The sequence below is a fragment of the Liolophura sinensis genome, chromosome 10 (genome assembly GCF_032854445.1).
Source record: "Liolophura sinensis isolate JHLJ2023 chromosome 10, CUHK_Ljap_v2, whole genome shotgun sequence".
Classification (NCBI taxonomy): Eukaryota; Metazoa; Mollusca; class Polyplacophora; order Chitonida; family Chitonidae; genus Liolophura; species Liolophura sinensis.
In genome coordinates, this window is record NC_088304.1 from 25,989,417 (window position 1) to 26,017,047 (window position 27,631).

A 27,631-nucleotide genomic window follows, 5' to 3' on the forward strand; every position below is an offset into this window, starting at 1 on the left:
GTGCCCAAGCTTTCGACCCTCTTGTCGGCATCTTTGAAAATCACAAAGAAAGTCACACGAGGGCCGAAAGTTTACGAAAGTGGTGAAGCCTCGATTTCGTCATTATCACAAACACAACTGACCCTGAATAAGCACCAGGACGTCAACCATTGCTACAACAACAGGTGGGTGGTTTTCCGCGAACACCTGCACCAGTTTCCTCTATTCGTCAAATAGACTGCCATCTAAGGAGTGAAAAATTGAAGAACGTTGTTGTCGAAAACAACAAGCAAATAAATACATATATGCCACGATATCAGTTATTCATTCACTTGTCGCCAAAACAAATTGTAAAGATTTAAGACAAAAGTGAATTACTTTTTCAGTTATTTTTTTATTGATGTATTATGCCAGTCCAACTCCAGGTATGTGGTTACTGATCCACGCGTAGGTTGTATAAAACATAGTGAGATCCAAATAGCTTCCAGGATTGAAGATAAGTTGCTAAATGAGGTGCAAATACTGAATTATAGATACGGATTAAGGATTTATATTGATGCATGAAACATCTGTAATTGATGTATGGCACTAATTTGTCGGGATTCTTGAATGATCTAGGAAGTACCAATAAGTTATAGATATGATAAAGCTATTTGTCATGGTTAAAAAGCCAGTTTTATGTTCATACTATGTTACCTGTTTTGTTTTGCATTATTTTTAACATCAGGGTAACATCTAGCGTTTGTAAAACTGTATTGACGTGTGTTTGCATGTGTGTATGTATATGTTAGAACGCTGAACAAGCTGATGAACGAACCGATGAACAAACTGATGAACACTCTGATGAAACCAGAAACAATGTTTATTATGCTTGTCAGTTTTCGCATATTCAGTATGTTTCTTCCAAATATGTTACTTTTACAAATATGTCGTAAAAATCTGAAGACAAACATGGAGTGAAAATAATGCAAATGAAAGTACGTTAAAAATGTATCAGTTCGAACATAACCTAAAATGTCAAGGAAAACACACATCACGTGGCACACCGTGATAATGAGTAAACTATAGTGAAAGTTTAGAATGCCTAATATAATGTGATCTAAACATACATAAGCAATACATAACACATGCAGTGTAAACATGAAACACGTTACGTAATATTTCCGTGCACAGCATGAAAGAAATTATGTAAATAAAGAATGACCCAGGCAATGTGATAAGGAAAACAAAATACCCTAGTACAGGGATATAGAGAAAAAACGTAAACGTGCAATACTTCCAAAGCTGTAAGCACCTGACTTCAACATAAATGACACAGTATGCTGTTCACAATGACAGAAAATATGCATGTGTGCGTGCATTTGCAAACATGTAGCATGTATTACATGTACAGAATCAGACTTAACTAGCTTTAGGCATACAGCTCATATACACTGTGACAAGAAATACTCTAATCTACACTGTGCAAGCACACTGTGCAAGCACACTGTGCAAGCACACTCAATCAAAAACTGCCAGCCATTGGCTAGTTTTATGTTCAGTAGATCCAACCAAGTATTGTTCTTCCCGTTCCCTCCAATTTTGCACATGCGTTTTGTTGAATAAAAAAAAACACAGATGAGTACTGTTTTGTCCACATGCGATAGTGTAGATCGAAAGGGCTTCCCCAGTATGCGGTTAAAGTTATCATGTAACAGGTGTAGCCGATGAAATAGGCCAAGCTAAAACATTCGTTGCTAACTATCAGCCTACTGTATACCGTTAAATGCATAGGATAATATCCGTTTCAGTCTAATGTTGGTCTTTGAAACAAGTTTTGTCTCACAAATTATACATAAAACATATATGACAGTGACTTTAATAAACAATTATTACGAAGCTAAACTGATAAACAGGTGGCCGCTTTCTCATTGTACCATAATTGTGCCCTATGTTGTTATCTAAAGTAAATAGCGTTGAGCTTTAATTGGAAGAGAACTGCATATAATCTGTATAGATTTACAACAATATGTTTAGACTTATCTAAAAATACCTTCAAAAAAATGAACATGATCTTTGCCTGACTTCACATTTTTGTGGATTGGTCGCTGATCTCAGGGTCAGTGTCTTTCGTCAAGCATTTTTTGCTTTTGACCAGGCCAAAGTCGAATTCATCTGGCAGGGCTGTGTCGTGTGTCTCCTTCATGGTCAGAACGAGTATGGCACTAATGGCCATCAGGCTGCCGTATATGATGTAAGGTAGGTACAAGTGAATGATGCCCTAAAACACGAAGAGAGTGGACATGTTGATGTTAGACATTCGGATGAACTATACCTTCGGAGTAAAGCCGTTATGTAACGCTGCCCTTAGATACCTAACGGTTTCTGGCGCGTGCATTACTCTTCTACATGTATGATAGCTGACAGCGTCCATTTTTGACCACTACTTTTACGACCCCGCGGAACGCGCGGTTTAATAAAGCCTTGAATAATGGGCACCTGCGTAATACGCGGAAGACGCACAGATTTCGGATCGCCCTGTTACGCTGGGGCACGAAGGTCGAAAAGAACGCTATTTAAGACTTCCACGATCTTCGCCTCTTTCAAGACCGTGTCGCGGTTTTGTTAACACAGGATGCCCCGCGGGGTCAAAATGGTCTCGCTTGAGATGGCCACTATCTGCCACTATACCGTTCAGATACGTTCAACATTATTTGAACGTAAAAGTTATATGGTAGAACAATCATTGACCGCGCAATATTTGGATACAGTACTTTAGCTGATACGGTGACCGACCGAGAGGAGAGTGAAAGTTAGTAACATTAAAAGGATAACTAATCTTTCAATACATGAATGTTGATTGACTTCCCATTTAAATAATAAATCCTATTTGCAATAAATGAATGTCTTGTGCTACCTTTCAATGCACAGCAATCCACGAACGTTTACATATTTTGCTAATATTTCTGCTCGACGCGAGATTTTCAGGTATTACCAACTTAAGTCCGCCCTACTGGCTCATTCTGGCTTTTGCCTACCGTACTCGGTACGTCCAACTGTGCTAGTTTTCACTTTCAGTTCATGTTCATCAGTATATCAGTAGTGTATGTTTATTTATTTATTTGTTTGATTGGTGTTTACGCCGTTCGAACGGATATTTCACTTATTCGACGGCAGCCAGCATTATGGTGGGAGGAAATCAGGCACAACCTGGGGGAAACCCACGACCATCCGCAGGTTGCTGAAAGACCTTCCCACGTACGACCGGAGAGGAAGCCAGAAGGAGCTGGACTTAAACTCACAGTGACCGAATTAATGAAAGGCTCCTGGGTCAGTACGCTGCGCTAGCGCGCTAAACAACTGGGACACGAAGGCCTCCAGTAGTGTATGTAGAAACCATTATTAAGCTGCATCTCTTCACTGTATTGTTCTGTATAACTCATCACTAGTCTATGTTGTACCTCTACACAAAACACACCATACAGGAATTATACTCCATTGTGTGCTCTTCACAGAATGTTTGCTGAGGTGTTAAGTTCGCTTTCTGCATTGTTATTGTTACCTTCCGAGGTGTCATGAAGTATGTGATAAGTTCTTGTGTACATTATTTACAACAAAATTGTTTCTTTCTGTTTCAGCTTTTTACTGAGTGTGTGAACTCTTACCAAATAGACAACCTGTGGCGCCACCATACTTCCTATTCTGGCAGCCATGGAGGAGAATCCGTAGCCTAGATTTCTGCAGAATGTCAAACAGAAACAATGGGATAATTAATTCTCGCTGTTTCAGCAGTGTGTCAAACGTCTAACGGCACATTGCGGCCTCAGCTCAATGTAGTTGTTTGATATGTAAAATAGAATATCCAATACTAAGAAATACCTTTAAATAAAGCTGCACAAGCCTGGAGAAAACTGATATGTAGAAAGACGAAAGTTATGAATTTTGGCAGCATATAACATGAGCAAAATTTGAAATGCACGCTATGATTAAATGAATGGTTGTAGCTTAACGCCATTTTGGCAATGGCGAAGCCGTATCATGGTAACTGCTGGATATGGAGTTACACATGTACACCACTCTGCTGCAATATTCCTTTTCCAAGCAGTTACATTAGGAAAGCAAAACGCACGTTGACGGAGACATAAACCAATCAACGTGTCCACTGGAGGCATCTGATCGCCGATAATTTGCCCAAAGGAGGTAATGTTCGGGGTTATCTTTACCAACATTGGATTACATTGACATTACAAGAAGAGTTCTCTTTCCTTACCGCACAACCGTCGGGTAATGTTCAGCCGTGAATACTTGTATGGAAATCCATCCTCCAGCGATGCCGAGTTTAGAAGTTAAAGCCAAAGCTGCAGTAATCTGGGTTAAGTTTGCAGTAGGAGCTGAAGTGAAACAAAAAATAAAATGGCAAAGTTATCTAGCCTGTGAGTATGAGTTTAAAATGAGTTCAGGTGATTGTACATGTGTATTAAATGTGATACCGCACAGCATTTTGAATCTATGCGCTGAAACTCATTGGGTATTTCTCGACCAGTAACGTTTAATAAAATTCAATCAACATTACTACATTTTTTTAACAAATTCTGCTTGAGATATTGTCCGGTTTACGCATTTAAAATTAGAACAAAACCCTAATTGAGGTAAATGGACAACAGTCTGGGCTTCACCGATTATATGTGACCATTTTCCGGCTATCACACTTTCGTCGCTACTGTACTTTTACTATTTGTACTGTATGTTGTTTATGTATTATCTCTGTCTTCACTAGCACAAATAAATGATCGCGCTAATCATGTTCACACTGGCAACAATTCGCAGGATCCATTCATAACATACTGCTTCCTAATTCAGTGGAGTGTCTTGTTAAATGGATTGGCGTAACTGGTGGTTAGGACAGTTTCTTGTTATTTCCGCAGAAATACGGGAAAGACTTTTATTTCTCAAATCTAGGAAAAATCTCCTGGCCAAAAATTAGTAACACAAAAATTACTCATTTTTTTCATTGCACTTAATATTTCCAGCCTACGTATACAATGTCATTTGTCTTTCGCATATTAAACCGTATACGTCATGAATTTAAACCTATTGGCCTTTACAGCTATCTTAGCTCATTTTGATTTGGTTTGATTTTCGCTTAACGCCATATTCAAGAATTTTTTGCTACTATGATGGCGGCCAGGAAACCACAGTGCACGGGATGAACTGCCGATAGTGGGCAACTTACGAGATTTGCCAGTCTCAAGTACTGTTATGCACTCTGTATATTGATGGAATACAAATGGCCTTCATTGAAAGCAAGACAGTGTAAACGGCGTGCGAGCAATAACAACCGCTTATTGTCACCAACTGGTGAACAAGAAGAACTCGGGAATCTGGGAAATCTCTCTGTTCTTGTCAGATTTGAACTCACACCTCGTGTACCTCGTGGTTAAGAGTTACGACCCTTATTCACTGGTATAATGAGAAAAGAGAATTCAACCAGAGCAGCGACGACAGTATGACATCGGGTAAATGGCCACACGTAATCGGTTAAATACAGTCTATTGTCAATTTACCTCAGTCACGGTTTCATTCTAAATGTTCGTATAAATGTCTCAATAGTAGCAAAGTACGCGTCTCTCCCAGGAGTCTCTCATCAATGCGGTTGCTGTGAGTTTAAGTGGAGCTCATGCTAGCTTCCTATCCAACCGTACATGAGAAGGTCTCTCAGCAACCGACGGATGGTCGTGGCATTTTCCCAGGCTCTGCCCGATTTCCTTTCTCTATATTGCTGGCAGCTGTCGTATAAGTTAGTATATTCTTGAGTACAGCGTAAAACACCAATGAAAATAAATAAATAAATAAATAAATAAAAACAATTCAGTGTGACATCAGTTTTGAAGCCATTTTGTAAGGCTTTCCAAGTTTGGTTTGGGCACCAAGTATGAGATGTCTACGCCTCTTACTTATGGCGTAAGTGCCAGTCTTCTTTTATTATAAAAAATAATGATCGGTCCAATTTGAATCGTGAACTGTTAACTATGAACCAGCCTCACTCACGTATTTTTTGTGAGATGTTCCAATTTTTGTGATTTTCGGCTTGTTTCTTCACCAGGAGGAAACATTTCCATTAATTATGATAACTTACCTGTATATACAACGATAACGACTGAGAGAGAGGCCAGACCTGAGATGATGAGGAATACGAAGGCAGTTTTACATCTACCGGCGCTAAACAAACAAAGATCACATATAAACATTTAAATATAGACCAAGGTGAGAACAAAGAGAATATTGATTATGTTTCGTATTTTACAAAAGACAAACTGTTTCCTCTTGTCACTATATTCTGTGTCAAAGAATTAGGTGTTTTATTAGATGATGCAAAGTATACATGTATTTTTGTGGTTGGCGTGGTTTGGCTTCTATCCTTATTTGGCCAGTTTTAGACGTTTGCTTAGAGCACATTTTTTTACTGGAGAAGCAAACGTTCATGAGCAAAGATAGTACATCCAACATAGGCATCAATCCAAAGCGCAAACTCAGTGGAAAGACTACTTTTTGGATATTTCTTTCTGGATGGTTTTATGATGAATAAAGATCAGTTAATTTGTTGCATTCTGTGGTGGGATTTCTGGACCACATTGATAAAGTTTGGACGCCAGTGAGATGAAACTTAATGAGTGCACCCATACTTGTGACGTTGTGGTTTAATATGCATGCTTTCACAGGAAGTGCTACTCCTACATTAAATACGTTACTTTAATTAATATTGACTTAAAAGACATTGTGTTGTCAATGATATGTTAAGTGGTCCACAATGCACATCACAGAATTACTCAGTCAAAAACAAATTTAAACAAATAAATAAATAAAAATAAATAACAAATAACTAGTGTTGAAGACATAGTTCTGTACTTCCATTGCACTAACTCCAGTTTATTAGTAGGTTTTTTTCGTTTTAAATTCACTGTTTTCTCCGAACATAAATTCTACCAAAAAGACAATTTCGCTGGGGTTACCGCCAAGATCTTTATTGTGTGGCGAAAATCTTTTGTTCATTTTCTATCATTTTATTGTTTCAGGTATATGCCAGATCGTGTCTGGCTATTGTTTACTTTTTGTGGATTGAAATACCCCCTATCTGGTTTTAATTTACTACTTACCAATTGTTAAAATAAATGACAGAAGCTACGGCGGGTGCCTCCACCAAACCAGTGAGAAAGATGTTGAGGTATATGTTTCCCGCTAGAGCTCCTGCCCCGAACGACAGGCCGTAAAATGTCAGCCCACATGAGAACCTGTAGATGTACATAACACAGCTATTTAAAACTGGATAATAGTCATGAAAATTCACTGCTTTAGGACGGTTGTCTGCCTGTTTTGGTTCATGTGTGGTTGTTTCAGGCATCAGCCTAGAAGCTATATTTATTTATTTGAATTGAGGTTTATGTCGTACTCAATGATATTTCACTTACACGACGGCGGCAAGCATTGTGGTGGGAGGAAATTGAACAGTGTCCGAGCACTATCCACAGGCTGTTGGCAGACGTTGACTTCATAAAACAACATGGTCCGATTCCGTCCATGAAGCCAGTTTTACTCGGTAGAAATGGCAATATTAGGTCAAATGCATATAGACATAAATGAAGTATTCCGCATATAGTTTAAAAATCACATCTCGTTATTTTTGTGATGTTGGATAACCGAGATATTGCAGTTCAAAGTAAGCAAAACTACACACTGGGAAAATCAAACGCTCTGCCAGATCATCAGGCGCGAGTTATTTCTATAACCCGAGGCAGTTTCCGCTGAAGTCACGCAGTCACGCTATTTTGCCTTTTAACCATATGAGTGTTGGGTCAAGTAACTCGACACCCTGTTTCCGCTGCCCATAACATGCCGTACCAATGACCTATAAATAATTCCACATTAAACGATGATTTACCGAGTCATCAAGCACGAGTGAATAAATTGGGTGTAGGCGTTTAGGTTTGTTTCCACCAGACTTCCTTAATAACTCAGGTTGTATTATTTGTTGTCTTTTGTTTGAATACAGAGACTACAGTATGGAAAGTAAAACGAGAGCAGCGACGACAAGTGTGGAACTTGGCAAATAGTCACATGTAACCCTTGAAATACTGCCTGGCTCTTGCCAATTTTCCTTATTTTGTGCATTATTTTATGACTGCAATTTTTAAGTATCAGAAACTTAAAAATGGCTTATTTTACTTACAATTTACTGGACGGGAGAGATCTCCCCAAAAGCTGTTTTAGCATCGCATTTAATAACAGTGAGATGAAAATAATGTAAAATCACTTATGTAGCCTTTAATAATTTTACGATATGAACTTCTGGAGCGAGTGAAAGGGACTTACCAAATACATGTAAATTTCAGGGTTTTCACGCTGTATTCCCATGACGAGAACAAATCGAAATATGTATATCGCGCAGCGCGCCTCCTCTCTGCTTCCACCTCGCTCAGCACGGTCGCCTCAAGATTCGACAGGTCAGGCTCGGGTTTTCCGTTAAATTTCGCGATTCTCTGGAGGGTTGACTTGGCCTCGTCCACTTTGCCATGCGTGATGAGCCAACGCACGCTCTCTGGGATAAACCTACAAAAACATGGATTGATTGGTTGTTGTGTAAGGAATTTTTTGAGTTATACAAAGACACTAATTTATTACTGACAGTCAATAAACCAAGGAATTGAAAATATACATAGTTGGAAATCTATTTATTTATTGTGGTTTGGGTTTTGGACGTTGAAAACGTTGAATTTACTCTGGTGATCAAACAAGAATTTGGACTGTCTGTTCATCAATATATTGCCGAGGTGGTAAAAAACCTTATTCATCCACTCCTACACTTAACTTTTAATCCCTGATTTCTGATATATGTTTCACACAACCGATATGGCTTGTGGTGTGCTAGAGTATCAATTCTATATTTATTTATTTATTTATTTATTTCGAGTTTTACTCCATACTCAAGACCATTTCGCCATTTCCGGCGTTATGGTGTGAAGAACCCGGACAGAGCCCGTGGAAACGCAGGACCATCCTCGTACAACCGGAGAGGACACCGACTTGAGCCAGATTTGAACTTACGGCGAGTGCGCGAGTGTACTGGTGAGAGACTTCTGACACCTTAAAATCATACAGTAATCTGGCACACGCGCAAAAAAAAAGCCTAAATAATGATTCAAGGAACAGCCTTTAGGCCGCCATTTTAACAGATTACACAAATGCTTAACTTTGCCCAGTAGTTCTTTAGGGCACGGCATTCCAGATATATATTGGTGTGGTCCTCCAGTACATCCCAAAGTCTGCCTTTTTTACAGTTGTCTTTCACATACCTTAAAATTCACGATAATCGCTATATACATACATATTTAGCCGAGACTGGAAAGCATATTAACCATATGGTAGGAGTAAAACCTTAAGCACAGTGACGTTACAATGAATATTCAAAAGAAGGAAAGGAGGCTTTTCCTTGGAGGGGCCTAAAATATGGCGGCACTTTCAATGTACGTCGAATCGGTGGATTTTGTAGAAAATGACGATGTTTGAAACCGTTTTCCATACAGTTTGTATAACTCTTTTATTTGAGGAATACGTTGTCTCAGTGTGGTCTCTTCTTTTAAATTTTTGAGCAAATGTATCACACTTTGCTATTTCCTCAACAAAAACAATACACTTTAGACTTAAAAATCAAAATGGATCTATGAATTCGGACACTGGTACATTTCTCAGTAGGTCTGAACCAAAAGACTACAAATAGAGTACTAACCACCAGCTGAGCAGGAGTGGAGCTCCCAGACAAGCAAACGCAACAGACAGATGTCTCCAGTTTGGAATGAGCCAGGAGAGAAAAGCCAAGGTCATGACTCCTAAAGACCAGAATGGTATCGCCCCTGTCATCGTTCGCCATTTTTTACCCACAAACTCTATGGGTAGAGAAAAATTTACCACGAGAACGCCCCCGCAGCCGAGTCCCAGCACAAATCTCAGGGCGGCGAAGACTTGCCAGGATGGAGAAAATATGGCGAGAACATCAACAACGAGCACCAGACTGTACACCAGGTAAAATGTCTTTTTTCGACCAATGAGATCTCCGAGCTGCCCAGTGACACACGCCCCTAGCAACACCCCGCCCATCTGAATGGTTGTTATGGTAGCACTTATCCAGGAACGGTCGCAGACCAGACCAAACTGAAACAACGTGATCGACGGAAGTAAGAAGAATAGAATGCGGCGAAGATGGATAATGCATGATATTCAAAGTATGTCAGATAATGTCAGATTTATGATAGTAAATTTCGAGTGTCAAGAAACTTCTAGTTTAATTTCCCAATATGAGTCGAATGGACATCCGGTAGACGTAGACTTTGAGGTCTAAACTTTTACGGAATTTTCCTACTGACCTGTGTAGCGACAGTTTCCATGTTTTCATCATATATGATATTGGAACAACTTCCGCCTGTGGATGGATCTGTGCATGACTTCAAAGACCTATTTTCGGCTTGCCAAAAGTGGGGAGAGGTCGTGTAGTTCTTGTTGTAGGTAACAGTGTTGTTGGAAACATCAGAGACACACCACCAATCAGGAACGGCCCCCGCCACAGCCATGAAAACCATCGCCCAAGCAGTCGGTGATTCCGCCAGGTTTATTAAAACGAAGATAATTACCTGGTATTTCCCAAACGAGCCTAGTTGCTCGATTATGTTCTCCAGCTCCATGACTTCCCGTGGGGTGCCAAAGACTCTGAAAATGTATGAAAGCTAAAATGGGTGTTTTCTAATGCATACTAGAAATATCCATAGTATTTCTGTGTAATATATATATATATATATATATATATATATATATATATATATATATATATATATATATATATATATATATATATATGTAGTGCTGAACATACATTTTCTAGCATGTTTGATATGCCAAGGTTATTTCTGTATGAAACATTTATTTTGTGTGTGTGCCCAATTGCCGTTGCTGCTATGTTATTCCTGACATGGCAGAGTGGGCAAACGGAGAATTTCCAATGCAATTCACGTCACATGCAGTTTTTAAATACTACATGCATCTAGTTGAGTGCACGGCTGAGATTCGGATGAAGAGTCTGATTAAGTGTGTGACGGATTGTGGTGAAGTCTATTCTAAAGTGTCCGGTTGAGAATCTGGTTGATTGTTTATTTGGGAGATTAGTTGAGTATCTGCTGGACTATTTGGTTGAGTGTTTAGTTGAGCGTCAGGCGTGAGTCGGGGTTGGGTGGAGGTATCGATGGTTACATGTAATAGTTAGTTTGAGTGTTTGGGCATCGAGTGACTGAGTATCGGACAGGGCGATGCTTTAAGTGAGTGCGTGTATGCCTGTGTGCGTGTGTGTGTATTACATGGAATGACAGATGAACAGATTCACGGACTAGCTTACATATACTTACCCTGGCAAAAGCTGTTGATCCAAACTTCGTTATCGTTAGTGTGCACTCTGAGCCACGCTATTGCTGTATGTACATGCATATACACCTCTGTTAAGTATGTAAATTATGATATACAGATACTAAAGTACTTAAAGTACTACGAAATAAAACATGACCCGTTGTTTGCGCTCTGGCGGTATATCACTAAACAAATTCAAAAGCATTGACGTGAATATCCATTCGCAATGGATACAGGGATATCTTAGCCGGCTACAGAGATAGAAAACAATACACCCTGACATAAAAAAATCCAAAATTGTATTTTACTGCGATTTATGATCAGGCGCTCATATCAATTACACACCCCACGTATTGTTATGATAACGGTGGTAGCTCAGCGAGTGTATACTGGTGGCACTGCATGAGCTGGTGCATGGAAGGCGGTACTGACTGAGCGACTGCATGCAAGGCAGTAATGGCTGATCTAGTGTATGCGAGTGCATGCAATGCGGTAGTGACTGACGTAGTGTTTGCAGGACGGTACTGACTGAGCTAGTGTATGCAAGATGGTACTGACTGAGCGAGTGTGTGCAAGGCGGTACTGACAAAGCTGGTGCATGGTGGGCGGCACTGTCTGAGGAAGTGTATGTAAGGCAGTGCTGACACGTATTGTTATGAAAACGGTGGTAGGTGAGCGAGTGTATACAGGGTGGTACTGTTTGATCTGGTGCACAGAAGTCTGTACTGGCTTAGCGACTGTAAGGAAGGCGGTAATGGCTGATCTACTATATGTAAGGCGGTACTAACTGAGCGAGCGCATGCAAGGCGGTAGTGACTGAAATGGTGTATGCAATACGGTACTAACTGAGATAGTGTATGTAAGGTGGTACCAACTGAGAGAGTGTATGCAAGGCAGTACTGACTGAGCGAGTGTGTGCAAGGCAGTACCGATCAAGCTGGTGCATGGAGGGCGGTACTGATTGATTAAGCCTGTGTGTGAAAGGTGGTGCAGGCGAAACGGGCCTAGGCACGACGGTATTGTACTGATTGAGTGAGTCTATGCAAGACGAGTGTAAGCCAGGCCATACGAACTGAGCAAGTTTAAACAAGACTGTACTGACCTAGCAAGTTTGTTCCAAGGCGGTGCTGACTTACAGAGTGTATTTAAGGCGACACTGACCAAGCGAACGTATGCATGCCGGGACTGATTGAGCCAATCAAGGCGGTATTGACCAAGCTGGTGCGAGGAATGCGGTACTGACTGCGCGAGTGTGTGTAAGACAGTGCTGACCAAGCTGGTGCATCGAAGGCGGTACTGACTGAGCGAGTGTATGCAAGGTGATACTGACTGAGCGAATGTATGCAAGGCGGTACTGACTGAACGAGTGTATGCAAGGCGGCAATGACTGAGCGAGTGTATACTAGGGCGGTACTGGTTGAGCAAGTGTATGCAAGGCGGCACTGACTGAGGGAATATATGCAAGGCGACACTGGGTGAGCGAATGTATGCAAGGCAGCACTGGCTGAGCAAGTGTATGTAAGACTGTACTGACTAAGCGAGTGTATGCAAGGCGGTACTGACTGAGGCGAGTGTAAATTAGGTTGTAATGACTGAGAGAGTGTATGCAAGGCGGTACTGACTGAGCGAGTATATAGCCAGTGGTATTAACTGCGCAAGTGTAGTATATACCAGGTATATACAAGGTGGCACTGACTGACCAGGTATATACAAGGCTGTACTGACTGACCAGTGTATATACAAAGCGGCACTTACCGACCAAGTATATACAAGGCGATACTGACCTACCAGGTATATATAAGGCGGCACTGACTGACCAGGTATATACAAGGCGGCACTGACTGACCAGGTATATACAAGGCGGTACTGACTCACCAGGTATATACAAGGCGGTACTGACTGACCAGTATATACAAGGCGGCACTGACTGACCAGGTATATATGTTACAGTCAATCTGTGTAATCAATCATTACGCGTAATGACTAAACAAATCAGTCATTTCGTGAAGTGCCTGTGAGCACCAGGCAATACAAGTAATGACAAAGAGTTTGTCATTACACGAAATGACTAAAAACCATGCCTTTCTTCTACACAAAATGCCTGAATGCAAATTCTGCAAACCAAGCAATGTGTGTAACACATAAAACGACAATGTTGTTGTTATTTGATGAATCTCATCTCGATACCAGTATGATTTTACTATCATACAACAAGTGGTACAGTGGTTACAGATGTAATATGGCCTTTTTAAACACGTCAAATGAAAAGTTCTTAAGCGTGAGAGTGGCTTCCCTAAGTGAGTGGCTTCCCCAAGTGACTTCTTCTTAATTCCCTAGCACATGACAATTAAGCCCCGAAACTGTGTCTTCCCTCCAGGGGCTTTATACCCAAAGTGACTTCTTAATCCTCCAAACCTTTGGCTTAGAAAATTTTCCCATATAACCTGCATTGTAACAGAACCAACACAAACCACCACTCAGGAACCGACACAAACTACAGATATGGGCTTTGCACCTCCAGCTAGTCTGCCAGTTGATCAAATGAGTAGTGACAATGATCCAGCTGTAGTATCCTCAGATTTATTAAGTGACCGCTTACAAAACATTTCAAGTGAGAGAAAGGTTGCCAGCTCTGCCCAGATGACACAAGCTCAACGTATGGTCAAGAGGAGTCGTGTGAAACTAGCCAGTGGTAAGGTGGGGGACAATGTGGCTGTACCTATTCTTCTTGTGGATAGGGGACGTGGTGATTCACGTAATATTCTGGGATTGACAATGGACCGTTATGAGAATGACATGTACACCATTTGTGTTAAAGCTGGGATTCTGAAAGGAAAGTTTTCACGCAATCAGTTTGATTTGTGTCCCCAGCATTTACTTACTGACTCTGATGTAGACTGTACAAAGAAGGTAACACTACGCCAGGCTGTACATATGGAATTAAGCTGTGGTGGTCAGGGATATGCACGGTGCAATTGTGCAGGCTCCAAGAGATGTGGAACCAATAGGTGGAAGTGTTTTAAAAATGAAATAAAATGCTCCAGCCGATGTCACAGCAGCCTAATGTACAAATATAAATGACTCGTGATACTAACCAACTACATGTAGTATTTTGTAAAGTGAACTGACTGTAAGACTTTCATTATGTATGATTTTAACCCGTGATGTATGACTTCATTTTGTGTTTTTGACTTTACTTCATGATTTACTTCATCATGATCAATTGTCCATAATCTCGTTACATTCATCTGATGTTTTATAGCCTTTAGTCATTTCACGTAATGCCTGATCATGATTTTTAGTCATTTCGCGTAATGAGTGGAACTTTTAGTCATTACACGTATTGCCTGGTGCTCACAGGCACTTCACGAAGTGACTAATTTGTTTAGTCATTACGCGTAATGACGGATTACACAGATTGACTGTAACATATACAAGGCGGTACTGACTGAGTCAGAGTGTGGAAAGTGAGGGAAACATTTAAAATAAAGCAAACTTCACATGGAAGGCTGTGAGAGCGTATTTGTAAATTTGAACAGGTTAGTGATCTGTTATCTGTAAACAATTCAAATATATCAAAAACTCTGAAGGATATTTAGCTGCCTTCGCTGAATTTAAAGGAATATTATGAACGCTATTCAGAAGATCACAGATTCTTCATGCAGATATATTCCGTGCAGGTACATTGTCTCTGCACTTATATCTGTTCACCGTCTCGGATAGCACAGTTGATAGAGCGTCTGATTCGGGACCGGTAGATCCAGAATCAATCCTTGATCGAGCCACACCTGAGACCTTAAAAGAGGAAGTTGTAACTTCCTCGCTTGGCGTTTGGCATGAAGGGATAGTGCAACGACTGGTTGACCCGTATCAGTATAATGGCTCGGGCGGGGCGGCTTACTTGCCTTCGGTAAGTCGTCTCAGTGAAGCAGGGAGCACTAAATAAAAAAGTGGTGGAAATCCGTCCTGCACAAGGAGGCACATTTCACGTACATGTAATGTACCTTAAGGATTCCTTCGTCGTCATATGACTGAAAAATTGTTGAGTACGACGTTAAACCCCAAGCACTCACTCACTCACTATATTTTTACAAACAACAAACGCTTTCCTTTCTGACCTGACTTTACGACAACAGGGATAATTTCTTTTTTGACAAATTATACTTACTTGGATAGCCGACTAGCTCTGAGTATGGAGTGTGCACGTCTTGCCTTGTAGATTTGTGTTATGTGACGATTTCAATCAAAGTCACAAGCTATTATTGCAAAAACTAATGTGTCACGCCCCCTAGAGATAATTACAGATCGTACAATCCCACTGGCACTCTCCTTCGCGATTGCATCTAATTCCACTTAACCTGGGGTTAGAGGTGTATATTCATCGTGTTGAATTGGGTCGCCACGTTCGAAATTGCAATCAAAGTACAACTAAAATACATAGTTTGTTATCGACAACGTTTAAACTAGCATGTTATACAGTTTAAATTTTCATTTCACTCATTTGCCCAGCACATGCCTATTGCTTTTCAAACATTATGGAAAACTGTGGATCGCTTCTCTTTGTATGATTCCGTCCTCATTTCGTACTTTACATGCTTTCTTGTTCTCTGATGGCTTGTGTTAAATGTTGTTTTGGGAATTGGCCTTGCGAGTATTGACCTGGACGTCCATATTGGATGCCGACTGATATACGAATGTCTGCTTCGACGCACATACTCAGGTTTCCTTTCATATTCTGAAGGAACACATTTAAAATAAATACATTCATTATTATTATTTAACATGCTGTATGTTAGTCTCTGTGTGTTACTTTACCAGCTTGTTTTAGACTACGAACAGCATCTATTACAAACCTTACAAATACATCTAGCGCAGTTGATTGAAAATATGTTGCGATGTCTTCTGTGGAAGCACGTGGTCATACAAATGCTTAAATAGTAGCAAACTACGCGACCTTAGCACCATGGGTTAAGCAATATTAGTTTTAAAAAGTGCAACAGTAACCACTCACTCCCTTGTTTCATTCTCTTACTCACTCCCTGGTGTATTCACCCGCACCCTTACTCCCTAGTTTATTCACTCACTCACTCCTTACTTTACCCATTCACTCCCTGTTTTACTCGATTGATTATTCACTTACTCACTACCTAGTTTACTCCCAAGTTTACTTACTCACTTACTCACTCGCTCACCCAATCACTCAATGAATTACTCACTCACATACTCACTCACTTACTCGCTCCCTGGTTTATTCATTCACTAACACACTCCCAGGTTTACTCACTCACTCCCTGTTTTACTATAGTTTACTTATTCACTTCCTGGATTACTCACTTACTTCCTGGTTTACTCACTCACTCCTGGTTTACTCACTCACTCCTTTTTTACTCACTATATTACATGCTCCCTACGTAATTTACTCACTCGCTCACACACTCCATGGTTTACTCACTCACTCCCTGGTTTATTCACTCACTCCCTGGTTTACTCACTCACTCCATGGTTTACTCACTCACTCATTCCTTAGATTACTCAATCACTCCCTGGATTACTCTCTTATTCACTCACTCCATGAATTATTTACCTAATCTCTGGATTACTCAATCACTCCCTGGACTCATTCACTTACTCCCAGAGTTGCTCACGCACTCACCCACCCATCCCTGGAATACTCACTCACTCAGGCACTCCCTGATTTATTAACTCACTGCCGGGTTTACCCATTCGTACACTCCCTGGGTTTACTCAGTCACTCCCTGGTTTATTCATTCACTCACTCACTCCCTGGTTCAGTCACTCCCTGGTTTACTCACTTGCTTACTCACTCACTGAATTACTCACTCACTCCCTGGTATTACTCGCTCACTCCTTCAATTACTAGCTCACTACCTGGACTACTCGCTCACTCCATGGTTTACCTCACTACCTCACTTCCTAGTTCACTCACTGACTTCCTGGTTTAATCAACTACTTACTAACTCCATGAATTACTCACTCACTCTCTGGTGTTACTCGCTCACTCCTTGGGTTACTCACTCCATCCCTCCTAACTTGGTTTCTCACTCGCCCACTCCCTGGTTACTTTCTCGCTGGTCTCTGGTTTAGTCACCTATTCACCCCTTGGATTACTCACTCCCTCCCTGGTTTATTCAGTCACTCCATGGATTATTCAGTCACTCCTGGTTATTCAGTCACTCCCTGGATCACTAAATCTTTCCCTGGTTTACTCACTTACTCACTCCCTGGTTTATTCAGTCACTCTCTGAATCACTCAGTCACTCAATGGTTTACTCACTTACTCACTCCCTGGTGTACTCACTCGTTCACCCCTGGTTTACTCACTCGCTCAATCAGTTCATGGTTTACTCACTCACTTACTCAGCCTCTGGATTACATACTCATCCCTGGTTCACTTGCATACTCACATTAAACGTAGATTTATTGAAAAGGTACATAGCAGACCAGTCAGTGGTTTACAGAGTGAAGTATACAGTATATATTTTGGTGGATGTATGAAAAGAAATACAAGTATACAATATTTAGACAGCAGAAATGTGGAGATGTAAGACAATGGAAACATCCGCATGATATAATGAAAAATTGCACATATAACTTATGAAGTAATTGAAGACTATATGGAATTAGAATTAATCCTTTTGTAATTAAGAAATAATTATTGGTTTGGAAATGATAATTTTGGTTATAGTTATGGCTATTGTTATTCAACATCTCTTACCGCCTTTGGTCAGCATGGGCGATGGGGTATTTCACAGGTAGCAAGCATAATTTACATACCTCACATCTTAATTTTGATAAAATGCAACGTATATAAAAACACATATTTTCCAGCAGATTTATATAAACATACGCAAGTCTGCACATTCGAATACACATAGATGTATCTGTAGATATACGCACACATAGATGTACCTGTAAATACACACACACATAAATGCGTCTGTAGATATACATAGACATAGATGCATGTGTAGATATACACACATAGATTTAATCGATCAGTCCCAAGACCATTTAGTACTGCCTGTGTGAGCCAGAAGGCGATTCGACAGTAATTCGACTGTAGCGCCAACTGGACTCAGATAGTGTCAACTTTGGTTTCAGGTGAAAGGAATCTGAAGTAATGTATATGTTGTAAATCTGGCTGCTGTCGGGGCTTTGGCATTACCTTGGTCAGCCAGTAGACGATTCGACTGTAGCGACCCTGGGATCAGATGGTGGCAACTTCAGCGTGAGGTGAAGGGGGATCAAAAGAGGTGTATACTGTAAAAATTTGGTTGATATGTGTGAGGCAGAAGGCGATTTGATGGCGATTAAATTGTAACGCCCTGAGAAGTCAGATGGTGTGAACTTTTGGTGTCATGTGAAAGACGATCAGCAGTGATGTACATTGTATGTTTGGTTGCTCTAGCTCATTTACTGTGCGAGTCAGAGATTCTACGGAGATGCAGTTGTAGCAGCCCCTGCAACTTTGGTGTAAGGTGAAAGAGGATCAAAAGAGGTATATTCTGCAAAATTCGCTGTTGTATATTTCAAAGGATGAGAGATATTTGAATGTTAATGTGTGAAAAGATAATGACTGGTCCCTTTGAATCGCCTACCGAGAAGTTCTGCTTGACCTTAAGACAGGAACATTATATACTGCCGGAAAGCTGTGTTCGGAGAGAGTACTGTTTCACATTAGGGCGGAAGCGCCGATAATGCCGAAAAGATTTGTTTGGCTTTAGTATAGGAATTCTGTTTGACTTCAACATAAGGCTGTCGGGCATTGTCAAGAATGTCTGATTTGTTTAGAGATGTAGTGCCGAGAACAGATAACACTCCTAGTGCTTTTGAAGACTAAGTGTTCCTTGCAGCACTGTTGAAGTAAGGGCTAAAAATGTAATCAAAACAAGCAGCACATCACCTGTATACAAAGATACATAATACCCCGAATATCTTCAAGTTCAGATAAAATGCTGTGTGAGACCTATTCTGAGTGTAAGATCAAAGGGTGGGTTTAATGAGTTTTCCTCACAAGAACAAAGCACAATAAGAGTAGATATCACATCACAGTTTTTCTCTTTTTACTCTCTGTTTTAGACTACGTCATCCCTAAAAGCTTTATTCTGTTCTGAAACTTTTTTCATCCCAAATCACATAATAGGTTGTACGTTTGAGCTAACTGTAGGTATGACCCACGAAATTTACCTACATATGCGAACATATTCAGTTATTACAACACTAACCTTACACGTTGAGATCACACGGTGAAATACGGTCTCTTGTCAATGTACCATAGTCAGGGTTTTATTCTAATTGTTCATATACACGCTTAAACGGTAGTAAATTATACGCCCGGAGAAATTACAGACCATCAAAATTCACTGACACCCTCATTCATGATTGTATATAATTTCGCTTTACCTGGGGCTAGAGACCTATATTCATCGTGTTGAATTGGATCACCGGTTTTGATATATGAACTGTTGCAATCAACGCGCAACTGAGATATGTATCTTATTATCGACATTAGTATGGTACAAGATTAAATTTCAGTCATTCGCCTAGAACCTTGCGCCTTTCCAACATTGAAAACTGTGGATTTCCTTTTTTCGTACTTTACATGCTTTCTTTTGTTCTTTGGTGATTTGTGTTAAATGTCGTTTTGGCAACTGGCCTTGCGATTAGTTGCTCGGAGCGTCCTTATTTGTTGACGACTGATAGATTCAACACATAGATTCCAGTTTTTTAAAAATATTTTAAGGAGAGCATAAAAATAAATACTTTATTATTATTATTTAATATCTTTTAATATATTTCTTTCCGTGTGTTCCTTAATCAGCTTCTCTTAGACTGGACACAGCGATGTGACACAAGCAAATAATGTAATATATTAGGCAACATTTACTATAAAAATTTGTTACAAGTACATAAACAAGCCCCAAATACAAACCTTACAAATACATTTGGCGCGCTGATTAAGAAAATGGTGCGATGTCATCGCCGGAAGCACTTGGTCTAGCCACTCTGACATAGTGTAGCTTTCCCGGCAACACGTTGTGAGTAATCCGCAGTGTGTGTAGAAAACTTCTCACGTATCACCTCAAAATGAACAGTGAGCAACAATTTTCGTAGGGAGCAGGTCGACGTGTCACGAGATTGTATGTCACGTGAATTTACGGCCAATACACAGATAAACGGCGATATCGGACATTTGAACAGATTGCTGACGCCATTTACTGAGTACCATTGTACTGATTCTTGGGACGATTTAACAGAATGTGCTAAGCATCAAATGATGTCTTTATGGGAAGAGTGAAATCAAGTGTAAACTGGGAAGAGGGATCACCCTTACACGTTGACGTAACTTTTCAACTTGAGATCAAACTCAGAAACTCAAATTTTGCTTGCTTGTTTACACACTTCCTTGTTGGTTTACTGACTGACTCATTAGTTGCTTTACTAACTCACTCACTGGCGTACTCATTCGCCCATTTCACCTTATTACTCACTCACTCACGCGCTGTATTACTCACCTCACTCACTCGCTTTTTTACTCACTCTCTCTGAATTACTCACTCGTTGGTTTACTCGCTCACTCACTAGTGACGGTTTACTCTCATTCACTCGTACTCACTCACTCACTCATTCCTTGGCGTTTTCTCTCCTTTACTCACTCACTTACCCCATGGCTTACTCATTCAGACACTCACTCCATGCATGGTTTATTCATACACTCACTCACTCATTGCGTTTACTCGGTCACTCACTAAAACCCTGTTTCCCTCACTCACTCACTCACTCCCTGGTTTATTCACTCAATCACTCAATGCTTTGTTCACTCACTTCGTGCTTTATTCATTCACTTCCTGGAATTAGTTTTAAAACATGCAGTGATGTTAATTGTAATCTATTACACGTCACTGGACTAGAACTACTCAAAATGCTGAGCTATCAAGAAAGGTGTTTTCTGCCGTACTCAATAATGTTTAACTTATACGACGGCGACCAGCATTATGGTGGGAGGAAGTCGGGCAGAACCCACGACCATCCTCAGGTTGCTGAAAGCCTTTCCCACGTACGGCAGAGAAGAAGCCAGCCTGAAATGGACTTAAACTCACAGATACCGCATTGGTGAAAGGCTCAGGGTCATTGCGCCTCGCTGGCGTGCTAACCACCCCGATCACGGAGGCCCTCTTTCTACAGTGTAAGAGTGTATTTGCCCTGTCATTGAAACCGACAGCTCCCATCAATCGCACAGAGTGGATAGAATAGAACAGCTGCCTGAGTGAAAGATCGTAAATTACGCACAGAGACACACACAAACCCAAGGAGGGGTGCTTCAATCAAAAGATACCCAGTTCTGGAACTTCTAGAATAAGTCATCTGATGACTCATCATCTACAAGGTGGTCACTAAATAAGATATGCGTTGTACGTGGAAAGGTCTGGAATCAACCTGCAGATCGTCTACGGTTTCCTCCACCATATTGCTGGCCGCCGTCGTATACGGGAAATATTCCTGATTACGGCGTAAAACACCAATGGAATAAATACATGAGTAAAAAAAATATTCAAGTTGGTAAGCCAATTGGTGTAGAGTATTAGCAAAATGACAGTACCAGTATGTGTAGTAATACGCTGGTTCAATATTTCCCCATCATCATTGATTTGTGTAATAGGTTCTATATCGCCTCGTCCATTTACAGATTTCATGCTTCCCTAATACACAGCTGAGTCACCTGTTATTGTTCGGTGAGTAACGCATAAACAAGCTTTGGTGTCTTCAGAATTAATCTACACTGCTCAGATCGAAAGTAGCTCCCCTTATGCACGCGACCTATTCAGTCTGATACTAGCCTTATGAAAACAGATCCATTCAGACATAAATTTGCTCACTGCATACGACTTCTAAAATCATATAATAGACAAATACTGATGAGAATTCCCCACAAGTATATCAAGGGCAGCAGTTAGGCTAACCCTAAACAACAGTACCGCACGTGTTTCAAAAGTCAACCTTGTCTAGTGCTGTAAAGTGTGGAGAGAGCCACATACATTTACGTTGTAAGGAGTATGACCAGTGCTGGGTGTCATTTGAGTTATAACAACTACAGCTGTCATTTGAGTTATAACAACTACAGCAGTGGCCTGAAAGTCCGGTTATACATGATATTTAGAAATTAAATAAGCCAGCGTACAGGCATACATGTAAAAGCCTATCGAAACTATATTTTCTCTGTGTAAGCTAGATGTCAATAACTAAATATCAACAAGGACTAATGGTTTGTTCGTTTAAAAAATTTCCCCAAAAATATATTTGTTTAGGAAATTACGCTAAGACAATATGCCCCCATCGTTATCTTTTTAGAAGCGGTACTTCTTTATCGCCTCACCCATAGAAAGACGGAAAAAGTGTTGACATGTCACATTTTCTTCCTCCATCTGTGGGAAAACAGCGTTAGGCGTATATACGAGATGAAAAATTGCATGTACAAAATACTCAGTGGTAGTACACTTTGGTTGTACTATTTAAGTCCAATTGAGCTCTCGTTGAAGTAAAAAAGTCATCAGTAGCCAATCACGTTAAACAACAATTAAACTGAGATATAAACAAATCATTTGAACAGACAAAAAGGACACTCCGTGCATGACTTTCTTTCTGTTCTTCTACGTAAACGCCAATGCTATAAACCATCGTCTGTGACTAGGCCATGCCTAGAATGTACAGTTGTAATGCTAGTCATATATATGACGTCATTCATTCAGTCTCAAAACCACGACTGACTGTCATACCATTCCGGATTTCATTCCAGGGTTTTTGAAGACAGCATTTGTAGTGTTTATAAATATGAACGACGGAGTTGGAAAGCTCGCAGTCATTTCATCAAGTGCATTTGAAAGCAGTCATTTTCTCAAGTCCACTTGAGAGCAGTCACATTTACTGTCATCCACTGTGATAAATTTTGATGGGTTTGGAGATATCGACTTTCACGCATTCGACATTCGTCATTTGGACTCCATTTCCTGTGCAGAGCACTGTGAGCTTGTGTTTCGCCACTTGCTATTTTTTGAGACGTTATTTTGGAGCTTGTATCGCTCCTTGTCTTTTTGTGCGATTAAGCATATTTCTTCTCAGTCTACCCTGAAAATGATATTGTGTATATTTCCGAGGAGTGAAACATATATTGCCAGCTTGGAATCGCGGACGCGACTGTCAACCTGTCCGCCCGAGAATGTCATGCTTTTAACTGTGGATTCTATATTTGCGTGGGCTGACTCGCTCTTGGAAGCCGGGATATTCCATCCGGATTTAGACGCTGTCATCAGTAAAAGACTATATATTTATTATACATAAATATATATACTATATATATTGTTTTGTATATTTTTGTCAGCTGTATTATTTGTATAATGTGTTCAAATATATGTATTGAACTTATTCAAGCGTTTTCGTGTTTGATCTTAGAATCATACAAGCCAGTTGCTTCTCATCTTTACTCTCTGATAGTGGAACCCTTATAATATCCTCTCGTCGCAATGATTGTTAACCTTCTGGAGATAGTCACTTGGTCCGATAGTAGTTACCTGCACTTATCCCGAAGGTAATCATGTGTATACTTTGCGAGGGAAGATATCTGCTGATGCTAATTAAGAGAGTTAAGTGCTGGCAATGGGGTGGAATAGATAGTAATATAAATATAAGTGTCAAGTCCGACATTCATATACCACTCGTAGTCCGTAAAAGGCGTTCCAAATCGATAATGCCAAGATCCATTTCCAAAACAACGTTTAACACTAACTCCAAAAGACAAAGGTATGCAAGAAATTATACAAATAAGAAATAAAGCCAGTAACACACAAGAGAGAAGCGGTCATCAGCTTTCAATGATGCCGGGCAGACAATGAATATTCCAGGCATGAATTCCATATCAAAGCTCAAATTCGTAGTCCATGAGTGAGTTCCATGTCAAATAACAATTAAACAAGTATGTCAGTCTCAGTGTAATACGTACACTCTTTGTGTAGTAGTTTTATGCGTGCACTTCCCGTGATGGAACATGCAGTTACGTGTAATCGTTGCGATGCCGTAGTAATGCTTATTGTCATATTATTATTCCGATGGTAGTTACATCCTCTCAATTCGATGATAGTTACGTGTTCCTCTAGCTGTTTGCATTCCGTCGGAAGATACGCGCACGTACGACGCGATCAGGACTAACTAGCTTCGTGAACATGACTTGTTCTCAGCTTGAACAAGGATGCAGTCATTGAACAACTTTGTATTTACGCAATAAACTTACGACCCGAGTAGAAATGCGTACAGACATACATGTAGGCCTACAGATTCCATTGACAGATGCACCAACATTCAAACATAACTGTGTTTAACCATATATCTAGCAGCCTACAGAATTCTGGTACCCAATTATTCATGAAAATCATATAGATACATACATACCTGTGTCTTTGGAAAACAGCAAAGTGTGAGTGTGGAGTCGATCTGCTGGCGACCCCTTATATACTACTGTCCTAAGTTTTACAGTCAGGGCAAGCTAGGGCACATGAACCAACCTCGCCATCAACACACATGAAGCACGATATCCACTGGTCACGGTTGACTGAGCGTTAAGCAAAGTTTGCTAGGCTCCTCCTCACACAGATAATCATCGATGGCGAAATGATCACACTCAGTCTAAATAAGACTATGTAGCTTAGATGTTCAACTCTATTTTCCGATTTCAAAGCATGGTCATCAGCTAAGGCCGCCGGGAAAGGTATTTTAACACCTATACCGTCTCCCCTCCTCAGTTGTCCGAGTTCACTGGTACCTGCTTGGGTTTATAGTTCAGCCTGGTGCTGAAGCATACATCTTCCTGGCCCAGTTATGGCAGAAAATAGTAAATCTGTATCGCTGGATACATGTGTTTGACCCAGCCGAAAATATATCCCTACCACCTACCGGTACCCCTTGATTTTACTGTTCTGCGTTCAGTGAACTGTTGCTAAGTACACATGATTTTTCCTACCAAGATGCGTTCCTCCTATAGTCCTTTTTTTACTATTTAAAGGTGTGCGGATACTGTAAGCGTCACCCCTCCCCTCCCCCCCAACTTCCAGTTTGATATGTGTTATGTAAACGACTACCGTCAGCTTCTAAATTTATCTTGCCACTGTTTACATATACTGAGTTCAGGGCCTGCTGTCTGCCTCTGCCTTAGAATGTTCCAGAATACCCTCAGTTCGGGGCCTGTTTGTTCACAACAAGTGTTCAGGAATTTTCTTATTCTAGAAAATTCCACCAGTCTATATAAGACATACGAAAGCAGGTCAAAAGAGGAGAAAGTAGAATTATTGAGAGTTTTGGATGCTTTCGCTGCGTGTTACTTTAGTGGGTATTTTGTGCTGAATTTTGGTGTCTTTATAGCCTTTGGCTTTGTTATATCCTATCTCCACCGAGCACTTGTTCAGTCTGAAACTTGTATATGTAATTTGTGCTCTTGCGTACACAGTGCTTATTAGTACAGGGACCCTGTCTGTGGAATGTTGTGTATATTTCGTAATACACTCAGTTATACTGTGTCATCTCTTTATAATACAGACAGTTTGGGTCGTAACATATGTGAAAATCGTTTGTATGAGCAACTCACCTTTTGTGAACGTGGTCATGTTGATGTTATCTGAAACTATAAGATGTACTAACAGCCAGAAGGCATGCTAATCCAAAAATATATAGTAAGTTCTTATACCGTAGACAAAGAATTTTGGTATCCACCTTACCAGTGAAGCTTAAAATTCTGACATATGCAAGTCCATGTCTTTCCATTTAAAGACGCCACAATGTTTGTGTATGATTTCATCATCAGCTTTGTACCAATGCGGTGGCTGTGAGTTCAAGTCCAGCTCATGTTGGCTTCCTCTCCGGCCGTAAGTGGGAAGGTCTTGCCAGCAACTTGCGAATGGTCGTGGGTATCCCCCGGGCTCTGTCCTGTTTCCTCCCACCATAATGCTGGCCGTTGTCGTATAAGTGAAATATTCTTGAGCACGGCGTAAAACACCAATCAAATAAACAAACAAATCATAAGCTTTGTCGCTCATATATCTAACAAGCAAGACCTGGGCCATTGATGCAGTTTTCTGATCAAGTTGAACAACATTTGTCAGTGTTTAAAGACCGGGTTTCATGAGGGCTTTATATAGCATTAGGATGGCCCTAGATTGCACATGGAAAGTAAGTCTTTTGTCCGCATGTAAAAATTAACTACAAGTCCAGAAAAAAAAAGAAAAGGAAACTAGTTTAGGAAGAATATATGGTCCATATACTACATTCCCACTGACTAATTTACACGTGTCGCCTATAGGGGTAGTACCAAAATCAGATGTGGGGTCTGGGAGATTAATTAGCCATCTTTCATACCTATCAGACAATAGTATCAACTCATTTATGGATCCCAACACGTGTTCAGTCACATACTCATCAATCGATCAAGTGATAGAAATGATAGCAGCACTTGGGCAAGGGACAGAACTCACGAAGCTTGACATACTTTCTGCATTTCGTTTGATACCAGCCTATCCCAGTGATTTTGAATTATTAGGCCTAAAATTTAAAGGCAAATATTCCACTGACAAGTGTCTCCCCATTGGTTGAGTTATTTCCTGTAGTATTTTTGAGAGTTTTTCCACTTTTCTACATTGGCTTACAGTTCAGCAGTCCCAACTTCAAACAACAGACCACTATCCGGTCGATTTCATTTTTGCTGGCAGAAAAGGAACCAACACATGAGCTACGTTAATGGAGAATTTTACCAAGATTTGTGTGTACCCATAAAAAACAGAAGGTCCAACAACCAGACTGAAATGTTTAGGACTCATAAAAGGCACTGTGTTGAAGACTGTCAGCATACCAGCTGACATATTACATGAAAACTGTCGGCATTTTACATAGTTTTCTGGCGAGAAAGAAAGTCACCTTAAGGCAGGCACAATCATTCATGGGAATTTAGAGGGATACAAGTAAGCCCCATCACAACATTCGAATTAACCACAAAATGCAACACGATTTGCAGATATGGCTGAGATTTGTCACTGAATTTAATGGTACAGTTTTTTCCTGATCACATGTGGACTTCTAACTCATGCTGGCTTCCTCTCCGGCCGTGCGTGGGAAGGTCTGCCATCAACCTACTGTTTATTCAAGGCGGGCTCAAACCCTCAAGGCGGGGATACAG

At 40.5% G+C, this 27,631-nt stretch overlaps 1 protein-coding gene across 1 annotated transcript; it reads right to left on the minus strand.

Moving 5' to 3' along the window:
• Positions 1–2,044: 2,044 nt before the first annotated feature.
• LOC135477030 (organic cation transporter protein-like) lies at positions 2,045–10,688 on the minus strand. Its single transcript, XM_064757179.1, has 8 exons — positions 10,374–10,688; positions 9,740–10,161; positions 8,326–8,562; positions 7,113–7,247; positions 6,095–6,177; positions 4,229–4,349; positions 3,624–3,696; positions 2,045–2,239 (listed from the first exon to the last, which is right to left on the minus strand). Exons 1-8 carry the CDS (start codon positions 10,686–10,688, stop codon positions 2,045–2,047), a joined length of 1,581 nt encoding a protein of 526 aa, XP_064613249.1.
• Positions 10,689–27,631: the final 16,943 nt, after the last annotated feature.

What these genes read in the sequence shown, in the direction of transcription:
- LOC135477030 (XM_064757179.1), bottom strand. Translation starts at nt 10,688, where the DNA reads ATGGAGCTGGAGAACATAATCGAGCAACTAGGCTCGTTTGGGAAATAC. An exon ending in CTGAAATTTACATGTATTTG is followed by an intron (nt 7,248 to 8,325) that starts GTAAGTCCCTTT and finishes GTACATCTACAG; the next exon opens with GTTCTCATGTGGGCTGACAT. An exon ending in CGCCACAGGTTGTCTATTTG is followed by an intron (nt 2,240 to 3,623) that starts GTAAGAGTTCAC and finishes TTCGTGTTTTAG; the next exon opens with GGCATCATTCACTTGTACCT.